The sequence below is a fragment of the Rhincodon typus genome, chromosome 34, assembly GCF_021869965.1.
Source record: "Rhincodon typus isolate 14 chromosome 34, sRhiTyp1.1, whole genome shotgun sequence".
Lineage (NCBI taxonomy): Eukaryota > Metazoa > Chordata > Chondrichthyes > Orectolobiformes > Rhincodontidae > Rhincodon > Rhincodon typus.
The window spans coordinates 5,528,502-5,540,180 of NC_063365.1; the positions used below are offsets into that span (position 1 = coordinate 5,528,502).

At 40.0% G+C, this 11,679-nt stretch overlaps 1 protein-coding gene across 1 annotated transcript in view; it reads left to right on the forward strand.

The window, feature by feature from the left end:
- Window positions 1–11,679, forward strand: part of bmpr1aa (bone morphogenetic protein receptor, type IAa) — a 201,073-nt gene that overhangs the window by 183,152 nt on the left and 6,242 nt on the right. Inside the window, exons 8-11 of the mRNA XM_048616286.1 lie at window positions 759–897; window positions 6,595–6,787; window positions 8,233–8,530; window positions 10,600–10,775. Coding sequence (XP_048472243.1) covers window positions 759–897; window positions 6,595–6,787; window positions 8,233–8,530; window positions 10,600–10,775 — 806 coding nt within the window. The remainder of the gene's footprint in view (window positions 1–758; window positions 898–6,594; window positions 6,788–8,232; window positions 8,531–10,599; window positions 10,776–11,679) is intronic.

Below are 11,679 nucleotides of genomic sequence, written 5' to 3' on the forward strand. Positions count from 1 at the left end.
TGGAAGCACAGGTTTTGATTTGTGGACAGATCTGGGGGGGGTCTGCAAAACGATCACCCACTCTGCAGTTCGTTTCCCCACTGGAAGACACCAGATTGTGAGCAGCAAATACAGTAGACTAGATTGAGTGAAGCGCAGGTAAAGCACTGCTTCACCTGGAAGGTATGTTTAGGGCCTTGGATGGTGAGAAGGGAGGAAGTAAATGGGCAGGTGTTACACCTCCTGCGTTTGAAGAGGAAGGTGCCATGAGACTGTAGGGAGGTATTGGGAGTGAAGGAGGAATGGACCAGAGTGTCGCAGAGGGAATGATCCCTCCAGAACACTGACAATGGAGGGGAGGGGAATATTGGTCTAGTGGTATCCAGCTGGCGGTGATGGAAGTGGCGGTTAATGGTCCTATGGCTATGGATGCCAGTGGGATGGTAGGTGAGGATAAGGAGGACCCTTTTTTGCTGTTGTGGCAGGGATGATTCTGTATAAATCTTCTGTATAAATATCAACTTTTGCCTAGCTACCATCAGTTCTGAGAAGGGTCACTTTACCTGAAACATTAACTCTGATATCTCTCCACAGATGCTGGCAGACCGGCTGAGCTTTTCCAGCAATTTCTGTTTTTGTTTCTGAATTCTAACATCCACAGTTCTTTTGTTTTTTTTTCTTTATGTTGTTTTATAACAATGGAGAATAATGGTTTATTTGTAAGCAGTTATTACACTGAATTGATGGCAAAGGCTGAAGAGTACCAACATTTTGTTTAGGTACAAAGGGCAGGCAGACAGACGTCGCTACAACCGGGACCTTGAGCAGGATGTGGCTTTCATTCCACCAGGCGAGTCTCTGAAGGACTTGATTGACCAGTCCCAGAGCTCAGGTAGTGGATCTGGGCTCCCTCTTTTGGTAAGAGCACTAATTACAGAATTACACATTCTTGCACAATCACAAGCTGAGTTGTTTCTTTCAGTAATTTCTAGTTTATCTAGATGACCATTTTGTTACCCTTGACAGCCTTATTTATTGAACCCTACCTTTCTCAAAATAGAGACACACAGGAAAAGCTGAGCTGACCATTCAATTTTTTTTGTTTTACCTATTTAAAAATAGTTTTTCTATCTATATGTTCTACCACTTCCAGCAGAAAACTTTTCAGTGTAGACCTCAATCAATATTGTAGTTTCAAAGAAACATAAAATGGTTATAGTGCCTGAAGCAGCTCCCTCCAAGAAAAACTAAGTCTACTTTTCCAGCCTATTCTCTATAATCCTGCAATGTTTTTCTCTTTTTAGATAATTATCTAATTCTTGTCTGCCCCCACTTTTCCATTTATCCCTGCAGCTAAAGTTCATCATTCTGCAATTAGAATTTACACTAAAGTTGCCTCACTGTTTTTAACTTCCTCATTCTCTAGTTGGAGAAGATCCTGCTTTAAATTTTTAACTAATTTCCCCTCCCTGCTGTATCTCCTCACCTCAGCTAAAATCAAAAATTGCACCAACTACCCAGGGCACAGCAGACTCCCAAAACTTGATAGATTTAATACTTTCTTTCAATTGTCAAGCTGTATGTAGGTATTAATAATTTCTGTAGTCAGAGTTTATATTAACATTCAGAGACCTTTAATTGCAGAAAACAAACCAAATATCTCGCTGACCATGCAAATCTCAACAGATTGCTATATGCTCAATAATGGCTGCATCTTTCTTATTTTTATGACCGTCTCCCACATCCATAATTCTAACTTTATTTCATCAAACCAGTCATTAGTTCTTAAATGATTAAAACGATTTTTGTCTCCCCTACCATATCCGAAAGTACACATTTGTATGTGAAGAAAAGGTTCCAATATCAAATATAAATCAACCTTTTCCTAATTTGAGCTGATGGACCCTTACATTGTTTGTTTTTACAACTAAACTTAATTTTCCTAATCTACTTTGGTGGTCTTATTTTTTCCCAAGGTGGGAAAAGCACAAGTTATTTCAGATTTTCTTCCCATAGCTCAGACTTTCAGACTAGGATCAGTTTTGGAACCGCCGCAGCAGTGTTTGAATGTTTTACTGAGTAAGAAAGAATTGGTGTTGTTGGTTTGTTCGCTGAACTGACTGATTTTCATGTAAACATCTTGTCTCCCTTCTAGGTGACGTCGTCAGTACTGTGCAGCCTCCTTTGAAATGCTGTTGTTCTTCCCTGCTCTGAATTTTATGTTCCAGCCTGTCATGGTAGGCAGAGATAACAAGGTGTAGAGCTGGATGAACACAGCAGGCCGAGCAGGAAAGCTGACGTTTCGGGTCAGGACCCTTCTTCAGAAATGGGGGAGGGGAAGGGGATTCTGAAATAAATAGAGAGAGCGAGGGGTAGGCAGATGGAAGATGGATAAAGGAGCAGATAGGTGGAGAGGAGACAGACAGGTCAAGGAGGCGGGGATGGAGCCAGTAAAGGTGAGTGTAGGTAGGGAGTTAGGATGGGGGTTGGCCAGTTAAGGGAAGACTGACAGGTCAAGGTGGCGGTGCTGAGGCTGGTAATAGGAGGTGGGGATGGGGGTTGAGGTCGGAGGAGCAGATAGATGGGAGAAAAGATGAACAGGTCAGGGAGGCGGGGATGGAGCCAGTAAAGGTGAGTGTAGGTGGGGAGTTAGGATGGGGGTAGGTCAGTCAAGGGAAGACGGATCCTAACTCCCCACCTACACTCACCTTTACTGGCTCCATGCCCGCCATCCTGACCTGTCTGTCTTTTCTCCCACCTATCCGCTCCTCCCACCTCAACCCCCATCCCCACCTCCTTGACCTGTTCATCTTTCCTTGACTGACCAACCCCCCATCCTAACTACCCACCTACACTCACCTTTACTGGCTCCATTCTTGCTTCCTTGACTTGTCCATCTCCTCTCCACATATCTGCTCCTTTATCCATCCTCCATCCGCCTCCCCCCCCCCCCTCCCTTTATTTCAGAATCCCCTTTCCCTTCCCCATTTCTGAAGAAAGATCCAGACCCGAAACGTCAGCTTTCCTGCTCCTCTGATGCTGCTTCGCCTGCTGTGTTCATCCAGCTCTACACCTTGTTATCTCAGATTCTCCAGCATTGGCAGTTCCTACTATCTCTGTCATGGTAGGCAGTCTTGTTTCCTGTTTTGTACTGTAGTGGTATGTAGATCGGGTCTATTTCAGCATGTTTGTTAATTGCATCGGTGGTTGAAAAGCAGGTCACCAGGAATTCTTGTGCTTGTCTTTGTCTTGCATGCCCTAGTACTCTAACTTTGTCCCAGTTAAATTGATGTCCTTCTGTGTCAGAGTGTATTGAAACAAGGAAGAGTTGGTCGTGCCGTTTTGTTGCAAGTTGGTGTTCATGTATCCTGGTGGCAAGTTTCCTGCTCATCTGTCCTATGTAGTGCTTCTCACAGTTGCTGCATGGTATTTTACATATCACATTTGTCCCACTCATTTTCGATATGGGGTCTTTCGTCTTTGAGAGTAACTGGCAAAGTGTGGCTGTTGGTTTGTGTGCTATCCTTATTCCAAGAGGTTGTAGGAGTATTGTGGTCAGTTTTGATGTGTTTCAGACGTAGGGTAGGGTGTCAGTGTGTTGAGGCATACAGTGTCTTCTTGGTGTTGTTTGCCAGGCATCAGTGGACTCCGTTATTAGAATAACCATTGTTTGCAAAGACTCTACGCAGGTGTTCCTCTTTGTTTTTGTACAGCTCCGGGGTGTTGCTGTGAGTTATCGCTTGTTTAAACAGAGTCTTGACCCAGCTCTGTTTGTGGACGCTGGGGTGGTTACTGTTGTAATTCAGGATTTGGTCTGTGTGTGTAGTCTTTCTGTATACGCTGGTAAGAAACAGACAGGAAACTCGCCACCAAGATATACGAACACCAACTCGCAGTAAAACGGCACGACCAACTCTGCCTCGTTTCAATACACTCTGACACATAAGGACATCAATTGAACTGGGACAAAGTCACAGTACTAGGACAAGCAAGACAAAGACAAGCACAAGAATTCCTGTAGGCCTGGTTTTCAACCACTGATGCAATTAACAAACATGTTGAATAGACCCCATCTACATACCACATTTAGTACAAAACTGGAAACAAGACTGCCCACCATGACAGACCAGAACATACAAATTCAGAGCAGGATAGAACAAGAGCGCTTCAACGGAGGCTACACAGCACTGATGATGTCACCTAGAAGGGAGACAAGACATTTGCATGAAAACCAGTCAGCTCGGTGAACCAACCAACAATTCCAACGGTAAACTGAGCTACAGATCTTCGTTAAAATATTAAAGAAAAAATTTACATTTACATATCATGTTTCACAAGCCAATGTGACAATTATTTGGATAGTCTTCAAGTTTGCATCAATTAATATAAATGGGATTAAGTAAAATTAATAGGCCAATTTCTAAAGGACCAAGTGAAAAAAAGAGTAAAGGAAAACGTGGGCTTGGAATTCATTGAAGAGATGGGTATTCATATCAACATTCATTGTGAAACAATACAATATCATGATTTTCACATTAAAAACAAGTTAATCTTTAAAATCATTATAACTTCATCAAGCAATCTTTTTTCATTGGAGTGTTATTAAAGCAGCAGTCTGAAGATCAGAAATCTTGTGCTTCCAAACCTTAAATATATCAGACCACAGTAACCCACTATTAGAGTAAATTTGTGTACTGTTAGAGCACGATGGTACACTACTAAACCATACTGGCATGCTGCTAAAATGTTGGGCTTGCTCTTAACCCATATTGGAATTCTCTTAAAAGATTGGCTGAACTGAAATATTTCCTGCAGTATGCTTTGGTGCCAAATACATGCAGTAATGTTGCAGTATTGCAAAAGGCAACTGTTGCACTGATGCATAATGAGTCTTTGTTTCAACAGCTTCCATCAAAAATAATTCAAACTATAACGCACTTGACTGATCAGTAAAATATTTGAACATTTTTGTGTCACTCTTGAAGCAAATTAGCATGTGTTGCAGCTTTGATGTTATCTGGTGAGTATTAGTTAAATTAAAATTTGAAAGAACAAATGTGTGAGAAATTAAACATATTCTAGGTACCAGAAATTCAAGACCAAAAGGGAGATGTTGGCCATTCAGCTGTCTACTTTTGAAGCAAACAAGCTTCGTTTTGGTCAATTAGTGAAGTTTTCAAGCTGCATTATCCGAGTTAAACCAGGATTCTTTCGCTGTAAAGTTGAATAAGAATTAAATGATCGGTTCAAAGGATAATCTAGTTTAAAAAGAAATCACTATAAATCCTAACCTTTTTGTTCATTACTTCTATCCATGGAGGCTCCATGTCTGCTTCCATCATTATGTCCTCTGATGGATGTGATTTAAGTCTTAGTAAGGCAACTTCTCCACTACCATTTACCTTGTCTTTCCTGTATTTATTGCCTAATACATTGAGTTTCCAGGCCAGCTTTCAGCCATGTCTCAGTGCTGGCTGCCATCTGTAATCTCCTGTTAAAATTATGCCTACATTTCTTGCAGAGAAATGATGATTGAATCATTGAAATGAATCATCTATGATGATTCATTCAACTTATTCCTTAAATTTCATGTTTGTATAAAGAATACCTAATTAGGCAGTGTATTCCAACCTGTTTGTTTGCTGTAATTTCTTCTTTCATTTTCTCTCTTGATTTAGTTACTTTACATATTTCAGTTTTCCTTTTATAGTGCCTAAAGCAAAATGTTTCTTTCTTTCAGTTTCGAACTATTACTTATTCTCCATTTCTACCTGAGTCCTCCAGCTTTCTTCCCTCCCTCCCCTTCCCCACACATGTTAATAGTGTGAAATCTTTATAATTCAATTCATTCTTTCTGCAAGGACTGTTGTTCCAGCCCAATTCATATGAAGTCTTTGCCAATGGTGCAATTCCTTCTTGTGCAACCCCATATAATGGAAACACTTCGCCACGCCACTCCAGCCATATTTTAATCCCTCTAATCTGTTTAACCTTCTACCAATTTGAACATGGCTTGAATAATAATCTGTAGGTTATCAACCTTGAAATCCTTTTTCCTTAATTTCACTTTACGTTTCTGGTACTCTGCAAATTTGATCACTTCCTATGTTTAATTGCTCCCATTATGATTCACAACTGAATCCTCCCATTCCCTCTGCAGTATCCTTTCAAGATAATTTAAGATATCTCTCACTCCTCACCCTTGTACAACAAAGGCAATATGACATGAGATTCTCAATCTTGCTTACAAAGGTATCTAATTTGCATCTGTCCCCTGAACTACTGAATTGCTACATCTACCACGTTATGCTTTCCCCACTTTTCGTCTGCTGGCCCTGAATGAGCCTGCCTATTAACTTTGTTAGATTATTTGTATTTTGAATTTTTAAAAGTGTATATGTGAAGTATGATATGCAATTGAGTCTTCAGGTTTGACATGTCAATCTATACAAATCTGTAAATCCAATGCTACTTTGCTGGCCTATATCTGGTGTAGTCCTCCTATTTTGAAAGGATGAAAATCATTTATTTAAACATTTTTTTGTTCTTTTCCTTTTGCTAATGTATTGTCAGTAAAACGGCTTCCATTTTCTTTTCACACTCCATCCCCCATAGGTGCAACGTACCATTGCAAAACAGATTCAGATGGTTCGACTAGTGGGTAAAGGGCGCTATGGTGAGGTATGGATGGGAAGATGGCGTGGTGAGAAGGTGGCAGTAAAGGTGTTCCCTTCAGCAGAAGAGGCCAGTTGGTTCCGTGAAACTGAAATCTACCAGACAGTGCTTATGAGACATGAAAGTATACTAGGTGAGCTATGCCAATCGTCTAATCAGTCTACTTCAGATATGAGCTAACATTATTGTAAAGCTAGAAAGGAAATTTGATTTTTTGCTCAGTATTTCTCGCCAGTTGTTATGCTTTCCCAAGAACTGGCTTAGAAATTTGCTGCTCAGATATGACTTTCCACACTGCACTGATTACTTGATTTGTTTTTTCAATCCACTTTGTTTCCTGTTTTGGTCTCACATCTTTTATATACTTATTTTTGTTCGTTTCCCTTTCCCGATACAGGTGAGAAAGATCAAATTTTTTGGTAATCGCACCAAGATGACCTTCACTGCTCAAGGATTAAGCACCTTTAGTTGACAGCTTGTGCTGTCCCTGTATCAGAACAGTCAGGGATCCATAATTTTGATAATTGTTTTAAAAGGAATTTAGGGCAGTGATGAGAGCTTACATCAGTTGTTCATAATCAGAATGGCCATTGCTCCTTCCCAGGCAAATGGGAGCAATCCTGACATGCACAATTCCCTGGCTTTTGTACTTTGTAAACAAACTGTTTTCTGAGCCATCCTCATTTCCACATTCAAAAGTACTGCCATTGTTATTAGTCATGAGGATGACAGCATCTGAACCAATGTAAATTGTCTAGAAATTCCTGACACCTGAGGGAGAAACTGGGGCCATAAAAGAAAGGCAATGAACAAGATAAACTGGGGATTGTAAGAACACAGGAGCCTGAACTATGGAGGGAGGGGAAGATAGAAGTACAGGCTATGGAGAGGAAAGAGGAAAGGTGTCACAGACAGTGGAAGAGAGGAGGTGCTGCAGACTAGGAAGACGAGTGAGTGAGTGTCAGTGGAGTGGGTTGGGGTAGTAGCCTTATGAATTATGAGGGAGGGAAGGTGGCATGGTGGTGGGGAAGGGAGGTGGTAGTGTGCACAGGTGGGGCAGTGGCACAGGCTGGAGATTGCATAGGGATGAATGGCCCAAGCTGGTTTGATATTGTGTGCAGGAAATTAATGTCCTGTGATCTGTCAGCTTCAGCACATCATTTCATTTAACCAAATGTGGAAGAAGGTTGGGTCATCTCATGCTGCTGCTAAGCACACTGAAAAAAACCAAAACAACACTAATGTGTTTGAAAGGTTTGTAATAGTTTGTGGTCATGAGTACTTTATTTGGAGTTTGATCACCAGGGAAGTCTTTGTTCATAACGTTGACTATTATACATGTAACATTGTTAAAGTGAGATGTGTTGAATGTTCTTATTGGTGAACAGTTACTTTAATGTTTAAGAAATATTTTGTAACTTTGTTCCATCCAGGTGATTTGTTCTGCCCGATGAGATGTTCTTTTCCTTTTTTATATATCAAAATATAGTAGGTTGTGTTTACTCTTCACCTTGAATATAGTGACATCAGTTAATTTTATCGTCAAGTGCTAAATTCTGCTTCTTTCCATATTATCAGGATTTATTGCTGCAGACATTGAAGGCAAAGGCTCGTCGACATGGTTGTATCTGATTACAGATTATCATGAGAATGGCTCATTGTATGACTTCCTGAAGTGCACTGTACTTGATACCAAGGCCCTGCTGAAGTTGGCATACTCTGCTGCTAGTGGCCTCTGTCACCTTCACACTGAAATTTATGGCACACAAGGCAAACCTGCTATTGCACATCGTGATTTAAAGAGCAAAAACATTCTGGTGAAAAAGAATGGAACTTGTTGCATTGCTGACTTGGGCCTAACTGTGAAGTTCAACAGGTAATGCACAACCTGCTGAATCTAAAAGTGAATCTTTTGTGAATTGTTTTTGTAACTTTAGGGCTAGGTTGAAAAAATGCAGCTATGTTTTACATAGAGGCAAAATTCACAGCCATACACAATATCTTGGGCACAGAAGAAATTATAAAGATCCCATCCACTTTTTATAATGCAAATAAACAGAGTCCCACATTAGATCTTTCAACTCCAAATATATCATTAAGCCCTTGATGGGGTTTGTACCTGACAAGCCTCTCTCTCTGATTTGTGTAGTGCTACCAAATTGACCTAGCTAACATTAACAGGTGAAAATAACTGCTGTTATTCATTCAGTATTTCATCTCACACACTGTAGGAATTTTGCCAAATCTGGTTGTTTTTGGGAAAACAACACACTAAAGTGTGCCCATGAAAGTATTTGCATTGACTTCTATAGTTTATACCTCCAGTATTTTTAACTCGTGCTTGATGCAAAATGCTGATTCTGTAAACAAAACTTCCTAGCAATTACTTGAATCTGGATGACCCATATCTTAACATTAAAATTTCTGTAAATGTTCTTCTGTTTTCCCCATCCCACAATTGCTGAAAGAACATGTACATAGAAGAGGTAAAAGTCATCATCACTGGTTGCACCAAACAGTTAGTTGTTCTTCAGTATCCATACTAAATGTCTATTAATAGGGCTAATAATATTTGTTGGATAGTCAGCTACCAAGTCACCAAATTGAATGAATGTTGGGGTCGAACTGGGATTAACCCTGAGTTTCATATTTCCATTCATGTATATGTGGTTGCTGTAATAACTATTTTATAAGCAATGTCAGAGGATGCCCTATAAAATCTTACCTCTTTCAAGTTATCTAAAGATAATGCCCAGAAAGACCTTTCTGGGACTAATATGTAGTTCTTGAGATAATGGTCCACCGTTATGGAAACCAGGTGGTAAACTGGAATTAAGATACAGAGCAGCATGGCCTGATTAATTGGCTCCAAGGGCTGAATGTCTGACTCCAGTTCCTATGTTCTTTTACCAATTTTATTTGAGTCAGGAATTGTTTCTTTCATCTTATATAATGCTGTATTATTCAGAGACAAAACTTTCAGTGGTCACTGTCCTTATGCTTGATGATTCCAGGAACTTGGGAAGTCAGGGAAGTTGTTTTCATCCTACATTCCAACCATGATAATTCAGCAGCTATGTAATGGATAGCAAGTGGGATGCTACCATCAAGTTGGTTAAAAATCCCTAAAAGTTACATTCTAGATTACATCCGTTGTTGCTTGTTTCATTTTTCAATTTCAGTTTCAATTAACAGAATTTGTAAAACAGCAAACAATTCTGTTTAAAACTCCTTGCACAGGACTTTGGCAGAACAGCAGTGATCAGAGGTCCTCAGCTAGGGTCATCGCCTTGTAAATTTTATTTCTTTTTATTCCATTCGTGAATGTGGGCGTCACTAGTTGGGCCTGCATTTATTGCCCATTTCTAATTGTCTAGAGGGTATTATGAGTCAACCACATTGCTGCTATTCTGGAGTCACATACGGGCTAAACTGGATAAGGACAGTATTTCCTTTCCTAAAGGACAAGTTAACCTGATAGGTTTTACTGACAATTCCCCCCCTCCCCAATATTAACTCTTGATTCCAGATTTTTAATGAATTCAAATTCTACCATTTGCCATGCAAGATTTGACCCAAGGCATCCAAACCATTACCTGGGTCTCTGGATTAATTGTCTCATGACAATACCACTTGGCCATCACTTCCCCATATTACTTTGCTAGAGCACATGTGCAGATGTGATGGCTGTACAAACGAAAAGGGAAGCTACATTTATTTACTTTGTAGGATCTCTATACACACATCTACATCTACATTATCTAACACAGTCCAGACGGTCACATGAGGCATGACCGTTGACTTAAATTAAGTGAATCAATGTCTTGATGAGAAATAGGGAATTTTTTCTTTATCCAAACTTCAAAATTATTTAATGAATTCAAAATATTCCTATTCTTTTTGAATGTTCTTTCCTAATTCCTGCTCTTTTCCTTACCTTCACAGTGACACAAATGAAATTGATATTCCACTGAACACCCGAGTGGGCACCAAGAGATATATGGCTCCTGAGGTGCTAGATGAGAGTCTCAACAAAAACCAATTCCAGGCATATTTGATGGCAGATATATACAGCTTTGGCCTAGTCATATGGGAGATGTCACGTCGCTGTCTCACAGGAGGTATATTACAGCATTCAGGTCTCAACGTAACGGGAGATAATCAGATAGCTCTTCTCACTTGAACTGACTTCATTCAGATTTTTCAAATGTAACTAGAACTCCCGTGATGTTTCTCACCAAGACAAATAAAGAGCTGTTTTATGTTTGTACGATGCATTATTTTGCTACAGAAGCAGATCTATACCCTTGGGTCTTAAAGTGTAGTTGTCAAATAAATATTGCCTTAGTTTAACCAGAGTTTGTTTGGCAAGAGACAGTACAGATTGAAAAATGTTTCAGGCCTCAGATTAGAATTAGTTGGCATTAAATAACTGGTTTGTACTCTGTCATTTAAGATTCTGTTTATCTACGACAGTATATGTTATCTGACACGTAATTGACAAAATGTACACAAATGCAGTGCTTCGGTTTATATAATTATACATAGCTACAGACAGATAAAGACAGATGGCTGAGTTAAGGTACTCCACATGGTTGTCTGATCTGTACCTATTTTGTGCCTCATGAATAATATCTTTTTGCCATATATTTCGTGTGAAATTTAACAAGGTGTAGCAGATATAAGGTTTAGCTGAAAATGTTGAAGTTGGTTAAAGTGCTTTGGCCAACCTCCAACTAGCCTTATTTCATATAAAAATGCTAAATTGACATGATAAATTCATGAACAATTCCTGGACCTCTGTCTCCATCTCGGGCAACCACCTAGAAATCGATATCCATTTCAAGCCCACCGACCCCCACAGCTACCTAGAATACACCTCCTCCCACCCACCTTCCTGCAAAAATGCCATCCCCTATTCCCAATTCCTTTGCCTCCACCGCATCTGCTCCCAGGATGAGGCATTCCACTCCCGTACATCTCAGATGTCCTCGTTTTTCAAGGACCACAACTCCCCCCCCCCCC